We start from the raw sequence: 24,188 nt of genomic DNA, 5'->3' as shown, positions 1-24,188 counted from the left end.
TACTTTTTGAGAATACTCTGCATGCTTTAATATTTTGTATGGAGTGCTTTGGAACCACCTTGGTTTTTATCAGTGCCATGGGATATTAAATGGTAATTATATTAATTCCCTAAACTGTAATATTATCCACTTAAAAGTTGGATCAGATTTGAAGTGGCAGACATGGATTCAGTGTGATTTAAAATCCTAACTCCCAAACATCTAACTAACCATGCCAACACTGTCATCAAAACCTTAACTACAAACAGGCACAGGCAGCTCTTGCTGGACTATCGTGTTTGCTGTGCTTGTGCAATAGAATCCAGCAAATGGTATTCAAAAGCTTTGTCAAACAGTTCGGCATAGATTTTGATTTATGCCACCTCATAAATAAGTTGGTTTTTTTTTTAAATAAATCCACAAAATAGTAAAAAAGTGCATTTGGTTTTTACTGGGAAGCAAACACTCTACTTCTCTGCTGGAAATGCAGGGAATGTGATAAAAGATACAGCTACAAAACAGCTGTGACTTGCCACACTTGTGGAAGGTGCATTATATGAATAGGTACTAGAGCACTGAATTCCAGTGTAAGAGACTCATGAAAGGTGCATATAACTGCACTTCAGCTGCATGGTGGTGGAAGACTATCATTTTCTATACCTATTTATTTTCTGGGAGACAGTATCAATGCACAATGCTTCAAGAATGCGCATGGTTATATGTTAATTGAGGTTTACCTAAACTTTAAATAATACCTTTCTTCTCTACACAAGGGCTTAGCCCCAAACCATTCATGCCTCCCTCCAATTGCAGTGTTGCTCAAGCCTTTTTTCATGTTTAACAATTGCCATATAATGACATGTGTTTTCTTTTAATCTTTATGACCTAATCAGCAAAATGTATTTTGCATAATTGGCGGGTTTGGATAGATCAGCAGTGTTTGCTCACACCGTACGATACAGCGTTCTCTTGGCTGTCGTCCTTAGTACCATAACCCGTTTAGGGTTAATGAACCTGAAAGGTATGATTGACTTGTACAGGATTTTTCTAACAGGCCTTTGTTGTATTTATAACACAAAGATCTCGTGAATCGTGGCTCTGAAGATTCTGCACATCTTTCTGTCATGATAAATCCTCCTGTAATCTGTCTCAGTTGCTAAAGCATTACAAAACTTCCTTTGGGAAAGGCGAGTTGTAATAGTGTTGCCAGAATAGAATAGTTTACTGGCTGTTTGAGAACAGGTCCCAGTTTGTTTGCTGCATAAAGTAACAAATAATGTCTCTTGAAAATTTAGCCTTACTGATACTAGATTTTATGGAGTTTGAAGTTGTTACAGTATTCCTAGATCTTTCTGGAAGGAAGAAGTAATTTCTGTTCCCCTGAGTATGTTCTTGAATGGAAGGGAACTTGCAAGAGGAGCAATGATACCATTTTTCTATATGAGACCTTTAGGAACACTAAAAGCAGCACAGGAGCAGAATTTTCAGGTAAAGAGGGACTGAAGCTTTGGGGGTGAGTTCAGGATGTATCATTTACATTGAAGGAGGGATGGAGGAGCAGTTGTTTGAACAAGTGATGTATTACTGATAATAACTCTAATAAAAAGGGCTGAGAGCAATAAGCTTAATACTATTTTATATGTGCTTAAATTGTTTGGAAGCGTGTCATGTCTGGTCTAATAAAACTAAGGTTTTGCTGCTTAATAATGGAAGAGCATAGCCTGGAGCTGTACTTTTAATGGGAGGTGGGTGGTGGGTGCGTTTCTGTTGCAGAAAGCACATCTCTGGGAATAAGTTGTATTGGTCTGAGTGATTTGTTTTGATGAATGTTCCTCATACTGATACCACTGATTGAATTCCTCTGCTGCCAAGACAGTTTTGTCGGAAAAAGGCTGTTGGCATTTTATGTTCTGTAACCTGGCCTGCAGCACATCTAATTGATCACAATCCTTGGAATATCAGTAGCTTTTCTTTCATATCAGACTGTGATGCCAGCAGGGTTAAACTGATGGAGAAAAGTCTACAAAGGGTCAGGTTTTCTTCACTGAATGGGTGTGAGCAGTTCAGTGGAGCTCTATACACTCTGGGAACTGTGGAGGCTGCTTCATATTCCCCACTTCTACCACTGCTTTGCTCCTTCATCTGTGGTGGGTCGCTTCACCCTTCTTTACCTCAGGCATTCAGAGTGGACTGAACACTACACAGCACATCACCTGAGCAAACAGATCTTGCTCAGAATGAAACCACAGTCACTACAGCTTTAAAACAGAAGAAGGTGCCTGAGCTCAGCGTGTGCATTCCTGGCATAGCCGAGCTGTCCTGCTGTGCAGCTCCAGACGCTAACAGATGCTGTCTCATCACAGGGTTACTCCCTTTCTACTGAAACTCGGTGAAGATAGAATGTTTGGCTTTCTTTTTAAACTGCAATCTCTGTAAGATCTTTGAAAGAGGGGGAGTAATGGGAGTGCGTGTTCTGGTGCAAGCGTGGAAGGAAATAGCAGTTAACAGAGCTGATGGCGAGTGCTCAGATCTCCTAAAGATACTCGCATCTCTGAAAGAGCCAGCCTCAGATCAGAAGAGAGTCTTACCTCTGGGAACGGTGGTATATATTTTTATCACCTGGATTATGCTCAGTGTAATGATATAAATTCACCATTTTTATTTGATTTCACAAAAAAAAACAACACCAAAACCATGTATCAGCTTCCATTTCTAGAGAAAATACAGAACTTCTGTGCTATCTTTTGACTGTTGAATATTGAACTTCTAAAAACCAAATTAAAGCATGCCACAAGTGAATGCTGTGATTGAGAATGTAAAGTAATAGCATGTTGGCATTTGTTTCATTAATGCTTTCAGTCTGTCTGCTTTGCTGGCTTTCCCTTTTGTGTGTGGATGTACATAATCCAGTCTGCTAGGAAGATTGCTTTAGAAAGGTCATGAGTTACTGCTTTTGACCTTGTTTGGAGGGAGTGTCTAAATGAACTATTGGAAGCACATGAGAAAATAAGTTTGCTTTAATTACTGCATTTGCTTTCAGCTGCTGGATAGAGACTCTATAATCACAGCCGTACCAAGTGCAAGGCAATTTTCTCTCCTTTGCATTTATCAGTGTTTAAAATTGCTATACATTTCCATTTGAAAGAGAGAAAAAGTAAACATTACCTTGATAGGTGAATTAGTCCATGTGACGCAGAGGGTTTCAGAGCAGATTAAGTAGGCAGAGACACTCGTCTCGAGCTCTGTCTGTTTGGGGTTTTCTTTAGTAGCAGAAATTGTCCTGCACGTACCCTGTATCCGGCTGAATTGGAAACCTCGGGTGTATTTTGGTTGCTTTGTCACTGCCTTTGCTGCTGTGCTGAAGAATGTCTTTGCTCTCACCAGGAGATGAAGATGAACCAGAGCGTTTTGATGGTCTTTCTCTCTTATACTGGTATGCTTAACCATTAGGTACTGATAGCATTTTCTAGTCTGTAATTGGGGAAAGTACAGTAAAGATAATTTAAAAGCTGTAGATTTTCTCAGCTTCTTTTCATTAGCAGATGAAGTTTATAATTTAGATTTTTGTGTCAAATACTTATTTTGAGGGGGAAGGGTATTATTCATCCATTGGTAAACCTAGGTAAATAGTTTGTCTGTACACAAAAATGACTAATAAGGTGAAATATAGATCAGAGGAATGTGCACAGCTGTATATTCTGCTAAGGCTCTAGAACATACAAAACATAAAGCTGTGAACTTCCTTGTGTATGCTGCTAAAAACTAGCAGAAAACAGTATAAAAGGTTTCATTTTAATTGCCTTTAATAGACCATCTACACAAAATGATACTAGCCCAGTCTATCAGCATCGCAGAACTTCTGTCAGAGCATTGAGTTTAGTGTATTTTAGTGTTACACGGTTAAATATTATGGAGCACTGCTTGTTTGTTTGATGTGTTGTCTCGTGTTTTCTGTGTGCTAAACCCTTGCTTACAAGTGGTTTTGCATGAGTTCTCAAGGCATGAACCATGACATCCGATTGTTTAATTTGAAGATCCATCTCTTACATTATATGGGATTCAAAACTAACACCAGAAGTCAGCAAGAGGCAGTATGCGAAACGAATTTGGGGCACTTGAAGATCCTTGTCTTTTATGTGATAAAGTTACTTTAAACCACGTGTATTGAAGGGATTTAATCTTTAAAGCATAAATACAAACTGAATGTTTTGTAAAGGTGTCTGGTCAAAGTGTCAGTTCTTTTTAATTCTGTGTGGCGAAATCACGACAATTTCACTAGTTCAGAGATATCTTATTCCTCTCCATTGTGAATTAGCAGTTTCTTTATTCTCTGTATCCTCTTTGTCTGTGGTTATGATGTGTCTTTTGAAAGTATTGCCTGTTATTTCTAGAAATGTGGATCCTTTCTGAAGTGTTCTGTGCCTAGATTAGATCATATTTATACAGTCATGCTGCCTGGTTGCATATAGGTAGGTTCTGTGATTCCTGGTGAACTCTGAACTTTCAAATCTGAGATTTGATCTTTTCAGGCTTTACTGAAGTAAACTTCTGTGTGAGGTTGAAATAACATTTGTTCTTGCTTTTTTATTGTACTAAAAGCCACTATGTGAGAACTGCTGAGAGGGTGGCAGAGCCAGGAACAGACTAGGAGTAGCAAAAGGCAAGACACAGAAAACCAGAATAATTGTCTGTCTGTTTTAAAGATCATTGTACCTTGTTTAAGTTTTCAAAGGTGGGTACAAATCAGGACAGACCTGTAAAGGGCATGACTAGTGTGTTGCCTTTTAGCTTCAAAACAGTTTAAATTCATGGGATAATTGAAGTGGCAATACTAGGTAGGAATTCCAAGTACTCTGCTGTTGTAGGAGTAATCGTATCAGCAAAGTTCTGTTAGAGAAATAGCAGTTTTAAGGATTTATTTCTTTCAGACTGTGATTCAGTAAAAGCAGTTTGATTCACTTTTAGCCTTAGAAAGTGTACTTTATGTCTGTCAAATAGGGGCAAGGTCATGTGCAGTCTTGTCAGTGCCCAAATACCCTAACTGGGTGTCATCAGTTCTTTTTAGCCTGTGAAACAGACACTTCAAGAGATACTGCAGTGAAGGTGGGTGTTTGAAGCACAGCCTTCCTGTTTCTGTGTTTCTAAGGCTGAATTATTAGGTCCATTCTTACAGCCAGCATTTCTAAAGGAAGGGCTAATTCTGCAAATACTTGGGAATTTGAGGTTGTGGAACAAATTCTTGCTTTTCAGAGCAAGTGCTTATCCCTTGATAAAAATCTCATCCCGTTTTCTTACACAAAGCCAGAAAGAATTATGTACGTTGTTCAGAAGCTGGATCTCCTGCCTGGGGCTAGAATTTAGGAACATCTGGACCTTCTGGAATTCTCTCTTCCCTCTGGCATGGCACTGTTTAATGCCATGTACTGTGGGTTCACAGAAATCCCCAGTTTCAGGCGCGGAGTTCAGGCTATGTGCTGGATTTGGTAGCATGGGAGGATTTGGGTCACTATGTCCTCCACTGTGATCTTCTTTTCCCCTCTGCTAATGATTTCTGGTTGTTCCATTTCACTTCAACATTATGCTCTAGAAAATGCAACTCCCTACCTAATATAGACCAATATGTAGGTCAAAGCAGAAAAACCTAAGTGGTGCTTCTGCTTTTTTCTGGAAGGGATCTGGTGAGACTACTCCAAAGTGAGAGGACAAAGGAGCTGGGTAAAAAAGACACTTGGATTATTAATGATCATTCATCTAAATTAAAATAAAATTGGTAATGGGTAACCTGGATTTATAGGAATTCTTGACTCTTTGCATTCTCAGAGCTGATGCTGATGGTGTCTCTGATGGAGCTGTAAGTGTAGGCTTCAGAACTCTTAATCCTTCCTTAATTCTTCAGCATTATCAACTACCTCCAGAATACTTGTCTGCCTTTAGACAATTTCACCTCAAAATTCTATGTTAGACATCTTAGAAAACATTTTTGTATACACTGTCCTCACTGTGGTTTTGGTTCAATATTCATTACCTGATCTAAGATGTTATGGGGGTTTTGCCCAAAAGCTAAGCTGATCCAGACTGTGGGATTTTGTTCCTCTGTAATTATAATCCTTTTATTATAAAGAAAGTGGAATTCATCATTCAGCCTGAAATGTTTTGGGGGAAGAGGAATTAAAGTACGTGTACTTCGTTTTACCTTGCCATCTAATATTAGCTGTGAGGAGACTGATTTTTCACTGGGGAAAGAAGGGATGCTGCAGAGGGATTTAATGGATTTTATTTTATTCCTTAGGACTATCATGGGCCCTCATGGAATCAATCGAGCTGTGCACCGCATTTCTTTTTCTGACTGTCAAAATGGATTAGGTAATCACGTTCCACATTCTCTTGATTCAGGGTAAACCAAATATAAAAACACCTGGTGAGGTTTTCCAGTTCACACTGTCATTAGTGGAAATTTCATTTGTCTAGCTTTTATGAATTTGGCTGTAAATCCATTCAGGGCAGTGGTGGAATAACCAGTTTCCTGCTTGTTTCATTTGTTTCTTCTTCAGGAGTTAAAATTATTGGAGGTTATCGGGCACAAACAGCAGAAGATTATGGGATTTTCATAAAGAGAATTCTACCTGGAGGAGTTGCTGCTGTAGACAGTAAGTAATTTTAAAGGTTTTATTATATATATTATAAGGGATATGAAAAGCTGTCAGAAGAAGTCATCTTTGTTTTACTTCGTGGATAAGGGTATTTAAAGTCTGATTTAGTCAGAGTTCACGATGCTTTGGCTTACTTTAAAATGGAGAAACAAAATTTGGACCCTTCATGGGAGAAGATTTTAATACTGTCAGTTCTTGAAAACGTGTTGAGATCTCGAGTTGGCTGGTGTGAAAGCCATTGGCAATCTCAGCACTGCTAAATGAGCACTGAGGTTCTGGCCTTTTAATTCCTAAAGGATAAGAGTAGTGTTTCCTTTATAAAGCTAGTGATTTTTAATAAGTTCTGGCTATTTATTTTTTTAATGGCGGTTAAGATGTTCAGAAGAAATTATACTAGGCAGAGTTTGCAGTAATAAAGTTGTTAGTACAGACTGTACTTCTGTCATAGGTCTGTATATGGGGGTTTTGAGATTCCAGCTGGCCTTGTGCACAATGATCATTTAAAATAATCTATATCTACTTCAAAAGTGGTTGTTCCTGAGCTTGAGATTTACAGGTGGTTACAAATAAAATTGGTTCTAAAAACATCTTGTAGGTATCCTTATGGATGTATAAAATGTTAATGCATTCATACGTGCTTACATCTGTGTTAAGCAGTGAAATGTAAACTCTAGTCCCACAAGTGTAAATAATACAAAGAGCTAAATAACATTCATTTTCAGTGACTATGCTGTGATTAGTACAAATGGTTGATAGTTACTAGTCTTATCACAGTAACCTAGATTAATTAGGATCTGAACCTGATCTGCTACAAGTAATAAGGTTGTACATTGTACAGTAAATGTGACGTTGTTTATTGCATTAGGTCACATAAAATTGAAAGGAAAGTCCCTGTTTTATTACTGTGATATAATATGTTTACTGTTTTCCTATTGATTCATGCATTACTGTTGATTTCTTTACAAGGCCGTTTGCTCACTGGCGACCTGATTTTGGATGTCAATGGAGAAAACTTAATTGGAGTAACCAATGAAAGGTATGTTTATTCCGATTCCTAAATGTTTATTGGATCTTGGAATATTATATGTGGATTTTTTTGGCCATTATTGAGCACTGATTTCATAGAGCACATCGAGTTCCTTGGGGTTCAACTAGCAATTAATTTATCCTGTAAATCTAATTCAGCGAAACTACCTTGGATTTGTTTTATAAGCTTTTATAATGACAGAATAAGATAGTTTCTTAATGACATAGATTACAGAATGTATGTGAAAATAATATTAAAATACATTAAGTTGTTAAAATATTTGTATAACTATCTGTTGGTTCAGTACTGGTGAATGTGAATGAGGCAGCCAACAAGTATCATTGTTAGTAATGAAGGAGAAACTGTTCAGGAAAACCTGTAGAACGTGTTGGATGGTTTCTGTAGCTGGATCACCAGGGATCAGCACAGCTTAGCTGAAGACATAGGTAAAAAATTCAGAGAGAAATTACAGTAACTATTGCTTAGGGCAGTACCTGAGCAGATGTTCTGCTCTGGTGCAGGCTGTTAATCCAGAAGGAATTCCAGGAAGGCAGCAGGATGGGCCAAGGAGAGATGAGAACAAAAGGGAAGGGGAAGAGAGGGCAATCCCAGTTTATTCCTGGCACAGACTCACCACAGTTCTCCAATGCTTCATTTGGGTTGTGCTGCTGGCAAGCATTTCTCTCTGTTTCTGGCAGTGAAAATGATAACTGCACTAACAGTTTGTCCATTCTCCTGCTCTTTAGGCATTACTCACCATGGACTTCTTGCCAGCACCCTGCTTTATTTATTTGGCTTTTTCCCCCCTTCTAGGGCTGTTGACATCTTGCGAACAGCATCAGCATCTAACCACATGTCTCTGCTGGTTGCTAGAGATGAAGAAGCGAAGTAAGAAAAGATAAACCATTGCTTTAACCTCAGAGCTAATGAAAAGCCAGAGCTACATTTAAGGTTGGGGGGGTGGGCTTGCATGTGTTTTTCTTTCAGATTAGTTTAATCACAAAATCACACCACATGTCACATTTTTCTGTGTTAGGATTTGATACCAATTCATTCTGAGACCATTTGCATCAATTAAAGTAGCAAGCTCAGGCCAATTTCAGCTTAATGAAGAGGATTGAAATGTTATGTTACCAGCTAATGCCATTAAAAATCATTTGCTGTGATAATTTTATTTTATACTTCTCACAAAGAATCGAGGAACCCATTAGACCTGCAGTGCCACAAGACTGCATGGTTTAAGCTGGTCTTGCCTCCTGAAAAAAGACAGATTTAGGTGTTGTTTCACCCCAGAAGTTTACTTTTTAGTCTTTCATGAGCCTTTGAATTAGCTCGGGTAAGTAGGTTAAACTGCTCAGTGCAGTAGGTAGTCGAAAATACATCCATTGTAAGGACATTTGTGTTAAATATTGCTCTAATCTTGCCCTTTAAAGTTAAGCACATAAAGCAATATTGGCAGCAAATCGTCGGAAATGGCAGGATCCAGGTCTCTATCCCCTCAAATCTCCGGAGGAGATGGCTGTTATGTAACCATATTTGATAATCATTGCAAGAGTACCTGCTGTTATTTGCCTTTCCTGGGATGTTCCATTTACAGACTAATCTCTTCATAAAGGAATTTTCTCTAAATTCCTTTAGCCTTTTGCCCAATTTAAGCTTCCTCTTCCTGCGCTTGTATATTTTGTATTTGCCAGACATTTAAATCCCTCTGTAACCTCTGACCTCTCCTTATTTTTTCAGACTGCCTAGATATATGTGAGGTCCACTCTTAATCTGCTTTTATCTCAAGCATACTGACCTAGTTCCTCCAAAGTCCTTGAATAATTCAAATCTCTCAGTCCTTTTCCTGTTCTGGTGTGTGCCCAACGGCCTGCGCAGAAGATGTCACTGCGCTCAGTCCTCACTCAGGCACCTGTGGATTAATTCCTTGTGACTGTAAATCCTGTGCTAAAAGCTTGTTTGATTTACACTCAGCTGCGTTTATGGCGGCTCCCTGCCTCTGGCATTAGTTTAATAAATTTTGTCTTCAATGCATCCAGCAGATAGGAGCAGCCCTCTGCAGTCACTGGAATTACTTGGGAATTATGTTCCCAGCAATCAGTTAATTTATGTTCTCTCTTTAATTCTACGGTATTAATTTGCTGATGTTTCTGGCTCCCATCATTCTTTATTATCTCTTTTTTTTAATAATCTCTTATCACTGGGGTAACCATAGCTCAGATTATAAACTTCTCTAAATTAAGCTGCACCCAGATTAATCAAGAGGGTTTGTTTTCTCTTCAATACATGTGGTACGGGATGCACATCTTGTCCTGCGCATTTCTTACAATAGGATTGGTTTCAGCAAAGAACTTCTCCTTTTGTTCTTTATCACTGTTTTTTCCACAGTGCCTCTAACCAAGAATTTCCCTTTATTTCATCAGTTAGGGATGTAAAAACAGGTTTCATAATGAAAAAAATAAGCAAAGCCCAGGCGCGCACAGTATTTAATATGTAATGAGATCTACCTCAGACTGTGTATTCCTGAGAAAGCTAAAGAGAAGTTAAAAATTTGCATCTGTTTTACTCATTCTTGAATAACCAATGAATATATATTTTCTGTCTTTTTTTTTTTGAGGTGCTACATCTCTGTTTGCCAGCCTCTGCTGGGTTCCTGTTTAGTGTAGTTAAACTAAAAGCATTCTTTAAGCATATTCATATGCTATAGGTATATTATGTGATGGCTTCTAATAGTAATAACTTGGTTTGGACCTAAGTATATCACTGTCCTATTATCTGTTGTTGACTTGAACTAGAAGTTTTAAAAGTTTTGAAATTGGGGGTAATAATTAGGCTTTTCTACCAATAGTCCATTTCATTCACAGTCTGCTGCTATTCCACCCTTAGCCTTCTGTATCACACCAACTTTTCCTTGCCCCTTCTGAATATTCAATAAGGCTTTCTTCTTTCAGTTGAGGTTGAGCTGCCTTCTCTGAGGAAGGGAAACTGTCCAGTAGAAACAGTAGGAGGTTTCAAAGGGTGCATTTAAACCTGCAGAGTATCGTTTTATTGCCACAGGAAGGAATTTCATGACCTGATGGATAAGTACGGCTCTCACAGCGACATCAACTCAGCCAGAAGTTCTCCAACACAACCATTATCTGGTGAGCGACTGCTTCCCAACCTGATGTAATCCTGTAGGACAATAGTCCTGCTTCGCTGGAGTAGAAACCTGCGCTTAAAACTCTTTTCATCTGGGGGGGGGGGGGGAGGATATATTGAAGGAAGTGACTGCAAATCGGGCAAAACACACACGTTTGTTTAGCCATTAATATTCAGTTTGTACTCTAAGCATGCACCTTGTGGGGTTTGAGTGTCAGTTTGCTCGACTCTTAAAATAAATACAGTAATGCCTACTTTCAGCAAGTTTAATTAATGAGCAGCATGAAAAGTATTTGGTGTTTGCGCATTTCAAAATACTAATAAGAATTTGAGCTACAATACCATGAATTCTAATCCTTGTGAAATTGTTGCCTAATTAGGATGCCTTTATATAGCCTGAGCTTCAACATATCAATATATATGTGTAGCATGATTGATTTAGCGTAAGGTGTCCCTGCCCATGGCAGGGGGGTTGGAACTAGATGATCTTAAGGTCCTTTCCAACCCTAATTATTCTATTATTCTATGATTCTATGATTGTTCTTTAGGGAAGTCAGTTCAAATCTATTTAATGGCTTTTGCACCCAGTTTGAAAAACCCATCAGGTGCTATGTTCTGAAGAGGTAAGCCTGGGTGATTCACAATTCTTACGCTGTTTAGACTTAATCTGTCTCTTGGTTGTCAGATTGCTTACAGTTTGTGTTTCCTAATATAAAAATAGTCCTACTGAGCTTCCTTCTGTGAGCTGAAATTGTGTTCTTTTTTCCTAATGTGTGCTTTAATTTCTTTTTTCATTATTTCTTCTTTTTTTTAAGCAAAATCTAATGACAGCCCTTCTTCTGGGTCATCCTCAAGGTCACAGAGCCCTCAGCTGCATCCGAAGGATAATGTCACGACCAGCAGCAGAAATAATTATGGCCCAGCACCATTCCCAAAGCTTGCAAAGTAATCTCCAAACCCAATTGTAACTCTCTTGTATGAACTGTAGAAAATGTTGTATTTGGTCGGTCAGGAAACGTTTGGGATGAGCACTAAGTATTCAGTTGTATTGATTCATTTCTTAACTCCTATAATTTGCAATACCATTGATACTGCAAAATTTCACTTTTCATAAATTATTATTCTCATTTATTTATTGCTTTAGAAATAGATTAATCAGGTTGACTTTTGACTTCTAATGAATTGATTCTTCTGGTGTGTGTGCACCCAGGTAGTCCCATAAGCCTTGGATATATACAGTAGATACATACAGCAGAGAGGAGCTTTTAGCCTTGTAAAATAACCTATTAATTCTTTCTGTAATTGCCAGAATTGTGGCTGTTGATTTTGTAGTAAAGAGGCAGAGCAATGTTTGAACATGGAGATCATGTCCACTGTTTGTATTAGTTGCTGTAATACGTATTTGTGAAATCAGTAAGATAAAGATACTGCATCACTTGAGTCTCTATTGAGTATGTGGTTCTGTGAAGTAATTCTACTTTTCTTTCTCTTTGTAGCGATAGTGCATTTCAGATGATCTCTGTTTGCAAAGGAACAAGCCTAGGTTTGAATATTGTAGGAGGAATTAACAGAAATGAAGGACCTTTGGTATATATTCAAGAAGTTATCCCTGGTGGTGATTGTCACAAGGTAAAGGCCTTTTTTCACTCCCTCCCCTTCAGTCACCTCTATTTTTGCCTTCATTTAGTACCAACTTCAGTGGGTTTTATGTATGCAGATGTATTTTAAATACAAAATTTATGTTGCTCTTTGCTTTCTCTTTAAACAGAGTTATCTCATTGCACTGTATCATGGTTACATGGCCATGACAATTATTCATGAGTTCATTTGGGGTAAACGAGGATCTTATTCCCCAGTTTACATATGAGAAAGTAAGAAACCAACTTCTATAAGAGGTTGCATGATGCAAAGTAAATCAGCAAGGATGGGGCAAAGCTACAGATTGCATTTCTCTTCTTGGTTTTTGGTATTCAAAAAATCACTTTTCCCTTAGACTTCATTTAGCTGGATCCTTGCAGTTTGAAAGCTTTGTGTAGGCAAAGCAGGAGGAAAAATAGGACAGACTAATAAAATGTATGAATCAGTCCTGGTTACTTTTCATATATGACAAATGCAATATGTAAATCAAGAGGGCTTGTCAGTTTTGATGAACAAATGGTTGTTTGTTTCAAGTACATACAAATGTTTATCCAAGCATCTCCTTTTGCATCCTGAGTTATTACGGTTATTTGATGTGTAGATAACCAGTTTTTGCCTCTTGCCAAGCAAGAAGGTGCGAGTTAATTTCAGAGGCAATGAGTTTTGCCCTAAAAGTCTATAACTATTTGTGACTGCATTTGTGTAGATGAAGATTAATCCTAAAATGCCAAAATGGAAGGAAAAAATGCAGTTTCTTCAGACTTTTAGTAGATAAATGGTGATCATTCTTCTTTTCTCCTATTTCATTAGGGTTTCCAGAACATTTTTTCTCGTTGTAAACATGTAATTTAAAGCCTATCACACATAATCTGACTGAGACATGAATTTGCAGTAGGTTCTGATATTAGCAGTAGAGGTAATTTCCCAATCCAGGTTATCCTGTTTGAGAAACCCAAGTAGCAGGCATGTTTTAAATGTGTGCCACATGAGGGCAGCATTGAAATGGATATATTTTAATAGGCCGGAGGCAAGTGAAAGAGAAGATCTACATTTTCTTTCATCAAAACCAAAACAGTGACAAAAAAAGAGTAGTAAAGTGCTACCATAGGTTTGAAATAACACAGTTAAAATGATGCTATGTTGGTATTAAATATATAAAATTATATTGGTTTTGGAAAGGTGTTTTACTTACATCTGTGAGCAGTTTGTATCATATGGTCAGATTGATTCTGTGGTCAGTTTGTTAGGAGCTGAAGAACACAGACATGTTATTTGTAATTTGATGTGTATTAGACAAATGTCCCAACTAACTCTAACCGTAGGTGAATTACATGAATTTTCAGTGAAGTTATTGATGCTTCTTGTAAAATGTGAGTAAAGAAGGCTTTATCATAGTGAGATATCTAGCCTCACATGCTTGAAGTCTTGTCTTACAGTCTCCAAGAGCGGAATGTGATACGTTACTGTGTTGTGAGATGTTTGCAATGAATTCAACGGAAACACAAAGTCAATATTATTTCTGTTGCATTTTTGACTGGTAAATTTCTAATAGGATAATCTGTTTTCTCATCAAGATGAATATGGCTAGTAAGTGCCTGAAGAGTCCCGTATTTAGCCAAGAACATTTGGTTTTGAAATACAAATTAATCCAGGTCACAACTGAATGAATTAGGAAAGAACCTTCCTGTAGTCAGATGGGTTGGTACTCCTTACTGGAGAAATTACTACCTGTGGTTGGTTTGTTTAACAGAAACATGCGTCTGGATCCAAATTTCTTCTTTACACACTACCTGCGATCCATTCTGTCTGATGAACTTTTCTAATGACTGCTATCATGGTGATTAGATGATCATTTGATCTGTTTATTTCTGGAAGATTGGCAGGCAAAACATATAGCTGTTCTTGCTAGTTATTTTCTTAACCGATCCAAAGGAATAAGGTAAACTGCTATGATTATACAGCTCTTTTTAGAGTGTTAGCAGTTAATAGAAATGTTATGGGTTTTCTTTTTTATTTGTTATGTTAGGATGGACGATTGAAGCCGGGAGATCAACTGGTATCCATAAACAAAGAGTCAATGATTGGTGTCTCCTATGAAGAGGCAAAAAGTATAATCAACAGAACAAAGATGAGGTATCTGGTAACCCTCTAAATCAGCTCACCAAAATGGTTATTGTTTGACATTTATGGTCAGATTAATGGGAAATATCTTCTCATTGGAGGTAATGGAAGGGATATTAATTCTTTTAAGCTATTCAATTGCAATATTATTTCCTAGAAAAAGACAGAAATGTGTCTTTTAGACCTGTGCTATTATGACACTTTCATAGAATCATAAAATAGTTAGGGTTGGAAAGGACCTTAAGATCATCAAGTTCCAACCCCCCTGCCATGGGCAGGGACACCTCACACTAAACCATGTCACCCAAGGCTTTGTCCAGCCTGGCCTTGAACACTGCCAGGGATGGAGCATTCACAGCCTCCCTGGGCACCCTATTCCAGTGCCTCACCACCCTTACAGTAAAGAACTTCTTCCTTAGATCCAATCTAAACTTCCCCTGTTTAAGTTTTAACCCGTTACCCCTTGTCCTGTCACTGCAGTCCCTAATGAAGAGTCCCTCCCCAGCATCCCTATAGGCCCCCTTCAGACACTGGAAGGCTGCTATGAGGTCTCCACGCAGTCTTCTCTTCTCCAGGCTGAACAGCCCCAACTTTCTCAGCCTGTCTTCATACAGGAGGTGCTCCAGTCCCCTGATCATCCTCGTGGCCTCCTCTGGACTTGTTCCAACAGTTCCATGTCCTTTTTATGTTGAGGACACCAGAACTGTACACAATTAATTCCTTTCAAAAGAAAAAACAAAACCCAAATCCACAGTATTTGCCTTTTTAATGATGAGGAATAAAACATCCTTTTAGAAAAATGGTTAAAGCATACATGGTGCTTGGGAAAACGTGATTTTTGCAAGAGTAATGTAGATTCCTACCAACAGGATAGGAACAATGTGCTGAAACTTTCTTAATTTTAATTTTAGGTCTGAAAGTTTTTGGGAGATAGCTTTTATTAGGCAAAAAAATATTCCCAGTTATTCAGAGAGTCTGCAGCGTCCTTCCAGCCTCTTAACATCTTCTATAGCATATGGAGACCAACAGGCTGCACTACTTAGTTCTCTTGCATCTCCTAATGGGAAGCTTGTTTCCACATTCATTCCAAATGCGGTGAGTATACGTACTACTCCTCTTAGTATAAAGTGAGCAGATGGTTGTTTTTTCCTATTTTCACTGGAATTTCAATATAGGGTTGTTTTAACTCAGTTTCCATCCAGTAAAAGAATGACTGCCTCTTTTTCCTGGCAGTCATCAAGACTTTTCCAGAAAACATGTTGTGTAACAGTAGAGTAAAACACAGTGATGAGAGGATTAAGAGTATGACTTGACTTGTGGTAAGAAAACAAATCAAATAAAATAAGCATCAACTGTGTTCTTAGGTACAAAGTTCTCCTCACTTTGGAGGAGTGAAGTTTCAGAATTAGGTGTACCTATTGTTACATATTTCGGAGATAAAGTACTCTCTGATCACTTCACATATGTGAGTACAACATGAGCTCACATGTTACACTTCCTCTGTGATTCTTTTTTTACTTAAATTCAGAGTTCTGGTTTATTCCCTTTCTTTCGGCTAAGCAGCAGGTGTTTTAATTCATAGAGCTCATACACTGTTAGTGTAAAGAAATAATGTTGACCATAAGAAAGATTTAAAAACTATTATTTCAATTTAAAAAAAAAATTCATTTTTTGTATTTTTTTAAACTATTGTCTTTGAACAAGAAAGAATAAATGCCTCATGTCAAACATAAGGTCAAAGCAGGTCATCCTCAGTTGTTCTTACATTTGTACTTTAAATTCTTGCCCATTTTTCTTTCCTGTTTGAGATACGGAAACAGGTTGCCTAGAGAGACTGTGCTCTCATAAGCTGTGAAGATATTCAAAACCAAACTCAGGTTTTGATAAGGTCCTGATCTAACTTTATTGAACAGCATTCCTTCTTACCTCCCAACCTGCCTATGTGTTCCATTTTCGCCTAGGGCTGTTTTGATCTATCCAGCCCTATTTCTCGCCGCGTCTTCCTTCCTCTCCCTCTCATTTACATTAATGTGTATTTCTAGTTCAGCTTGTGATCTGCTTTAGAAATGGTATTATGTGATTTTTGCTTTTCTTTTACAGATCCAGACTGGAGTCATGACAGGAGAGCAGTCTCCAATTACTTCTCTAGACAGCAATCCTACTGATGTGTCTGCCACTGGTAAAGGCTGATTTAATTCCCTGCCACCCATTTTTCCTTCAGTAACTGCCATAGAGAAAATAGTACAGAGTGAGACTCAGTAGTCTTTAAAAAAGGAATATTGCACTGGGTTTATAGTACTAAATAAAGGACTGAGATCAATGGATTGTTTAGCAGCTTCTGTCAAATACAACTTCCATTGTCTTTAACAAACAGCTGAAACCAAATGAGTGATCACAACGTTTGCTATACAGCAGTAATGATAATATACTCAGTAGAAACCAGATAATGAAGACTCACATATAGATCAAGATTAGGTTGCCATAGAAACTGTGCTTTCTTGATCTGATGAGATTCTGGGGATGTATACTGCTTGTGCTCTTCTTTTTTGATCAGGGCAGCATACTGGAAGGATAATAACATGCAGGCCTCTGTAACAGTTCTTCGATTAATAACAAGTAGAATGCATATGTGTGTATTTAAGAGTCATGACATTTAAACAAAGACAATAGTCACTTTGATTATATAGGTTAAAAAACCCAACACCACTGAACAATTGTAATCCCTTTGAGAAACAAATATGTGTTGTATTTACACGCAGTGAAAATTCAGTCCTCTGATATAATAATGAATCTCAATTCATACCATAATAGACCTGATTCTGTTCTGTATTTCTATATGAATACCTGAACTATATTCTTTAGCTTCAGGCAGTAGTGTGTAAGCATAACCTGTGTTTATCGTACAGGGAAAAGGAAGGACAGACATACAGGATCTGATTGATTCTAGATGTTATTTAAATTGTACCTGTATTTATCATGTCACGTATTAGATATTCTAATTTAAAATGAAGCAGTCTCCATATTGCACATCTGAGCAGTTGGCTTCATTCCTTGGAGGGTGAGCTGACAGAATGTGAACTTTTAAAACTGAAAACTCGTAGTGTAGAATCCACCGGGAGTTTAATGATCACACATTTATTTCACATTGATCATGACAAACACCGCAACTAAATCAGAGGAACAAGACAAAAGACTATTTTTTTAATGTATTCAGAATATGAGTCTCTGGGTTAATATAATGCAATACACAAGAGCATCATTGTTGCTTAAAAAGACCAAGAAGGCCACAGTTCTTTAACACATCTGAAGAGCTTAGCTGGTAGAGTGGAAAGCAGAAATACTGCAGCTCCTGTTTGTACTGTTTCTTGTCATTTTAAGTTTTAGTCTTACCGAACAGCACATCCTTATGTGCTCTCTCCTGCTGCCCTTTTTCAAGGATAAACTCTCAAAGATAACCTTGAAAACTCAAAGTAGCTCTTAGATGATTTTTTTTCTTAGTGCTGTAAGAAAAATCAGCATAGTTTTGAGAAATTCTTGCCCAAACTCATACACAAGGCTGTTTCATTCTGAGCTGAAAGGACGTGTGCCAATTCAGCTGAGGTTCTAGCCCACTGTCTTCAGAATTTAATATAGCATGTGAGAGGTGTTAGTGTCAGAGATTTTCAAGATGTTTTGGTTTATGCTTTTGGCAAAGAAGGAGAATGTAAATCACTTTGAGCTTGGAAACAGATAGCTGTGAAAGTGGGAAAAAAATTCTATGAGATTCCTTCTGTTCCTTTAGAGAGAATCTCAACCTGCAAGAGCCTTTAGTTCTCTCAAATGCTGGTTTTGTTTCCAGTACAACTCTAGTTCATTAACGAAATAATTAAGACGCACATTATATTTATAAATAATGAATGAAAATGAGTATTCCATTTTCTTCTGAAAAAAAAACAAGTCAATGAACTTGTTCTATTGCCACACGTTTAAAATCTGAGGGAATTGATAGTTAACTGCTCCTTTTGCCTACTGTCTGTGATCAGAAGCTTTCAAAGCGTGCTGCTTCTCATGTTGTATCCATAGGTGTGTTTGAAACATGACCAGTGTGTGGCACACACACACACACAAAGAAGTCCATTACTCTGAAATCTTGCACATGAACTGCTTGGTGCTGCTAACTTCTGTTCCTTTCCTCAGCTTAATCATTTGGGTATGTTGGAAATAAAATAGATGCAGCATGAGTTGTTAATGCAACTAGCTAAAACTATGCAGTCTGTAAGGACCAGAGAAGAGGGGGATGATGGATGATGGCTTAATGAATGATAGTTCTTGTAAAAAGAGTTCCTTCCCAGGAAGAAAATACTGGAATTCAGTCTAAGCTACAGCCCTTAGTTGGCAACAGGTCATTCCCTCTCTTTCCACAGTGTTTTCCAGATCACTGGATCCGCTTTTGGGAACTGTTGATTGTGCCAAGGGTGTGTCTTGAAGGTCTTTCTCAGAATTCACAAGCGTGTTTCCCCTTCTGTTTCCAGAGTAACTGTGTATCTCTGAGAGAAAATACCACAAGTGTAAGCCATATGCTTGATGGATCAATCAAAGTTATTCTGGTTTCTTTCTGCTAATTTGCAGCTTGTCACTTTTTGATGGGGAAAACTAGTTTTAAGTGATTGATACTCAAAATTTTTTGTTTGTTACAATTATGTCCTTTAAGAAAAAAGTCAATCTAAATATTAACATTTATTTGTGGCAAATGGGCATTTAGCTGCCATCCTTTTGATAAGCAGATCTTCAGAACAAATCTTTATAAGGAAGAGTTACAACTATATCATTATTTAATGTTCATTATTTTCTGCTTAGTTACTGCTCCCAGCCAGAATGATGATTATGAGCTGCAAGGAAGGAACTCCACTGTTCGTCTCAAAGCAGAAAAGCTGGAAAGGGTAAATACTTGTAATCTCTTGAGTTGTCCTTTCTATCCCTTCATGATCCATGTAAAACATCTGGAGCGTATTTCTAGGCTGACAAGGTTTAAGGTATGAATTATACACCAAATTTTCTGTTTGAATAGTTTTTTTAGGTTGCAAGCTGATGTCTCATTTTATGTATTGGGCAAATTGCTGTTTTTGTTAATCTAATTACTGAAACTCTTCCGGGAATCTGAATATCCCTCAGGATTTTTGAGGCAGTTATTAAGGACAAAGGGGTTTGCTTATTACACTCATCCGTATTCAAGGTTAAATAATATCTGAGCATCACTCAATTAGAAGGAAAAGTCACAGAGTGTCTCTGGAATAAAAGTGTTGTCAGTGAGAGTGTACTATGAAACAAAGGCTCTTTGAAGTATAGCTCTTTAATTACTCCCCCTTGTCCCTGCAGTCATTGTCCCCAGTCCTCTCTTTTTTTTTCCTCCAAATTAAGTTTTCTCCTTCCAGGCGTTGAATTATCTTGGGATTCAGCCCACAGATGAACAGCAGCAAGCCCTAAGGCAGCAACTTCAGAAAGACTCTAAAGGAACAGTGTCTTTTGGAGGTAATAATTTGTTAATTACCATGGAAAAAAATGAGATGTGGGAATATAGAAATGATGATAGATAATAACCGTTAATATCTTCTGTGTCAGTGTTGGGTTCCTACTGCAACTAAAATGATACTTTGAGGCTTTTTTTTATTCTCCTGTATGAAAATAAGCTTGGAATTCTGAAACTAAGTAATGGGGAAGGAAATCACGAATTTGTCTGATAAGAGCAGCCTTGAGAAACTTGGGATTAGTGCTCACAGATTCCTACATTTTTTGCCTTGACAATAGGTTAATTGTTCCAAAAATCACCTGGGATAGTATTCATGGTTAAAGAGACTTCTTGAAGGAACTGCACTGACAGCTCTTTAACTTCTTTAGTTTGTGAGAGGCAAGAACATTTCAACTATTGCATATAGAAAGGCAGACCATCATTATTTTTCTTCTAGTTAAGTCTAATTCTGGTGGGAACGAGTCGCTTCTGTTGGTTATGACAATTTTGGTAGGTGACACTAACAATTTAAGAATATTTCTTATAAACTGTGAGACATGATAGTTCTGATGCTAAAACTGATGGAAATTTCACTTTTCCTAAAGTTTAAGAAAAACAGCATCAAACACTAGTATATAAAGATAACTTCTGTACTTAACCACCCAAAAAGACACTGGATTTTCAAATCAGGTATCAAGAAAGACACTGGAATGTGAACTTCACACCACCTTTTGTTTTCTCCTTCATACCTTGACTCAGGGATATTTTATCCCAAGGTCTTTGTTGAATATTCTGATTCATTACCAAATGTTTCTGTTCAGAGGGCTCTGTCTCATTGTCATGTTTTCCTATAGAAATCTAATGGAGGGCAGACGCTGCATTTATAAGAGTAGCCTTACATTGTGGTTTTAGTGTGTTGTATTTAGCGATACTGCTGCAAAACTCAACTTGTGAAATACAGCAACAAAATCTAACCCGTTTTTTAGATTTCATTGAAGTTTCAAAGAATCTGTGCTCTATGCAATTGAATGCAACAGATGATGGCCAAAAATCTCCAACACCTGGAGTCAATGAAATTACCAGCTTCCTGGATTCACAGGTAAAATGCGTGCCTGCACAGTGTTTAATTTTGGGGGAGACTATTGGAGAGTTTCTTACATATAAGATTACTCCAAATCATGGACAGATATTTAGAACAGCTCCATATTGCAATGTTCTTTAAGATAACCTAGTTCCTGTGAAGCTTTTTAAAGCAACCTACTTTGCAGAAAGCAATTCACATGATTACGTTGTAATTTGCTGTAAGTATGGACAGCAGTGATTTACTGAGGTTTCTTAATGGAATACGTATTGCAACTACCTGTGTGAGTGATAAACAGTTATTGGGTCGAGTGATTTCCACAACTGCTGTAGTAAAAATCGCTTTCTTCTAGGGTTGACTTTAAGAAAGAGCATTTTCAGCATAGGAATAGTAAAATAAAATCATGTATTATTAAAATATTGAAGAAAACAGGGGCTGTAAATGGTATAATCTTGATACTTTAAAAACATATTATTAATCCTTTTTAACAGGAAAAATATTGATTGTTTTGGAAGATAAGTTGGGCAGAATTTTCTTAAACATTTTTATTATTTTCAGAGCTTTAAAGTATTGTAAAAATAAGATTTTCCTCTTATTTTACTAACGACCTTTTAAGAGAAGATGTTATGGAAGATACAGTTAAAAACATGTTCTAACCTTTAGTATTTAAATATGCACAGATTGTAACCTCTGATTCTTTGGAAGATGATGTGGAAAGACTTAAGAAAGAGAGAAATGATGCTTTAAAAGAAATGAGTAAATTAAAGGTAATCTTACTTTCCCTTTGCTTTGAGTTACTCAAGAGGCTAATTTCTTTTTGAGTGTATATAGTAATTTACTATTTTTCTTTTGAATTTTATGTGCTATTTTTGATGAATACATAAAAAAGCAAAGCAAACAGCCCTAATGTTTGAAGGTTGTTTGCTTACAATATGTTTCTGGAGGCGGTGAATTTGATTTGTTATGTTGAATACTAGGGCATTTTTTTATCTGATTCACAGAGAAATGAGTCTAAGCAGACTTTTAACAAAAGTGAATTTAGAGAAGTGATTTGCATAGCAATTTTATTTAGAAACGTGTGATCCTGGGAACTGCAGTTCCCTGGCATCTGCTGATACTTCTGGAAGAAGTCAGAACTGAAGGATAGATTAATCTGTTTTCAAAATTACTACCTATTTTCACAGACATTACAAAATGCCTAAGACCCAAAGCCACAAATACATTTGTTGTTTCTTAATAACTTGGTCTACACCCGTTGTGCTATGCTCCTGAATTTCTTTTTTCACAACCAGAAACATAAGAAGTCCTGATGCAGAATTAAATGTGTGTTTTACTTGTCTCACAGGAATGTTCAGTGAGTAATCCTCAAATGCCCAAGAAATTTGAACAGTTATCAATGAACCCTCTGAAAAACTGCCTTTTAGATTAAGATTTGGCTTTGTCACAGGTTCTGTAAACGCTGTTGATTATTATTTCCATCAGAACTTTTTGGATAGGTGTGTTTCTGATGATGCAACGTTAATAACAGACTTACATTGTGGCCTAGAAACACAGTACAAGACAGTACATTGATAGAACCAAAGTGTTGCTACCTGTAGTTGTGAAAAAGCTAATTGGGTTTTAGGAATAAAAACTCTCTGATTTCAGACCTGATTATTAATTTCTTTTTTTAACAGGAGAAATTATCTGAATCCATGAATTTAGAGAAACAGTTAACAGAGCAGCTACAGATTGTCAAGCAAGTATGTTGAAGTTTCTTTAAACAGAAAATATTCTCCTTTTTTTACTGTTATTTGTGGGAGAAGGAAGCATTTCCTTCTTGAATCTCATATAGACTATACTTCCCCAGTGACTTCAGCACAAAGTGGTTCTTTTGTAACTACAAAGCTTTTGATTAGAATTGGAGAATACTGATCCTTAAGTTTTTAGAGCAATAATTCTCTGCTGTTGAATTGAGGCTGAAAACTGTAAGATAAGCTGGATCAGGTAAGTTGGGTAATAATGTAGTAGTACCTGTCTTGTCTTAGGTGTTCTTGAAGTGATTTTCCTGTTCTTAGGCAACAGTGTGCCTGCTCTACAGACCAAACGTTAACTACTTCATATGTCAGCCAGAGTTTTAAGTATGAAAATATAGACACTTGACAATTCTTCCTGATACGTACCAGGAAAAAAATGGTAGTGTTTTGTTTACGTCTCCATACCTATCCATGAGAGAAGAAATCAGAGTTTCGTATGAAATTTAGCCTTCTTGTGTCTCTTTAAGGAAATTTCCAATTATATGTAAATCCCATGTAACTTGTAGCCTGGATTCAAAACCAAGTAACTTTCCTGTTTCCTGCTTGTACTGACTGTCATTCTGTCAGCTGTTTTCTTCTTGTGATCTGGCTGCCTTTCTGCTATCCTGTACTGTTATACGTATTCCTTGTAGGTTTCTCATGGCTGCCTGTTCCGTCAGATGCCATATGTAAAGGTGCAAGATAGAGGTTAAAAAATCTGTGTACTGTTCTTAAGATTAGGTTTACATTTTTGCTCATGTATGTAGATTTCTTCAGCACCTTCATTATCACCTTGACTATAAAAGAACTGTTTGAAAGCTTTTTCCGTGAGTGTTCTGCTGTAGCCTCACTAAACTGTGGGACAGCAGGGAAATAAAATGGATTCTTTTTTGGATAAAATTGAACTGGAAGTATGTGCCAGTAGCGCACCTCTTGTTTCCATTCACTAATGGGTGTTCAGTCTGTTGCTCTAAACCAGAGCAGATGTTCAGTCTACCAGTCTAGACTAAAGCTGGTACAAAGTACAGACTCTAAAATGTAGACAGTGAGGATATCAGGTCCTCAGCATCGAGTGTTTCACTTCACAGACCTGCTCTTACTGCAAAGGTGGATTTGGACAAAGGTGGTTTAGGATGCTCTAAGTGGCAGCAATGCCTGTTTTCTACCACACGAGGTCCTCGAACTTTAATTTTTCTCTCAAGTACCATCATGCGGTGGTGTAGGTCAGCTTGCAGGGCAGCCCTCTGATTTTCTAGTAAGGATTTTAAGTGAGTGCTGTTGAAAAGGTTCC

General features: G+C 37.5%; 1 protein-coding gene across 5 annotated transcripts in view; it reads left to right on the top strand.

Annotated features, from left to right (window-relative positions):
- The window catches only part of STXBP4 (syntaxin binding protein 4), a 68,791-nt gene that overhangs the window by 516 nt on the left and 44,087 nt on the right, over window positions 1–24,188 (top strand). For 2 of the 5 annotated variants that reach the window (XM_062612718.1, XM_062612722.1), the window contains exons 1-16: window positions 3,330–3,412; window positions 6,269–6,342; window positions 6,531–6,626; window positions 7,596–7,665; window positions 8,470–8,544; window positions 10,714–10,799; window positions 11,613–11,742; window positions 12,294–12,426; window positions 14,462–14,568; window positions 15,468–15,651; window positions 16,657–16,735; window positions 19,393–19,475; window positions 19,968–20,064; window positions 21,028–21,140; window positions 21,803–21,889; window positions 22,799–22,864. In XM_062612718.1, the coding sequence (XP_062468702.1) occupies window positions 3,345–3,412; window positions 6,269–6,342; window positions 6,531–6,626; window positions 7,596–7,665; window positions 8,470–8,544; window positions 10,714–10,799; window positions 11,613–11,742; window positions 12,294–12,426; window positions 14,462–14,568; window positions 15,468–15,651; window positions 16,657–16,735; window positions 19,393–19,475; window positions 19,968–20,064; window positions 21,028–21,140; window positions 21,803–21,889; window positions 22,799–22,864 (1,548 nt within the window). In that variant the 5' untranslated portion in view covers window positions 3,330–3,344. Of the gene's footprint in view, window positions 1–3,329; window positions 3,413–6,268; window positions 6,343–6,530; window positions 6,627–7,595; window positions 7,666–8,469; window positions 8,545–10,713; window positions 10,800–11,612; window positions 11,743–12,293; window positions 12,427–14,461; window positions 14,569–15,467; window positions 15,652–16,656; window positions 16,736–19,392; window positions 19,476–19,967; window positions 20,065–21,027; window positions 21,141–21,802; window positions 21,890–22,798; window positions 22,865–24,188 lie in introns of those variants that run through there. The other 3 variants (XM_062612721.1, XM_062612719.1, XM_062612720.1) reach the window with 3 other exon arrangements.

This window comes from Pezoporus occidentalis, unplaced genomic scaffold, assembly GCF_034315485.1.
Source record: "Pezoporus occidentalis ecotype Australia unplaced genomic scaffold, CSIRO_AGI_Poc_V1 ctg160, whole genome shotgun sequence".
Lineage (NCBI taxonomy): Eukaryota > Metazoa > Chordata > Aves > Psittaciformes > Psittacidae > Pezoporus > Pezoporus occidentalis.
The sequence above is the reverse complement of the archived record's forward strand: the minus strand, read 5'-3'. Positions and strand labels throughout refer to the sequence as shown.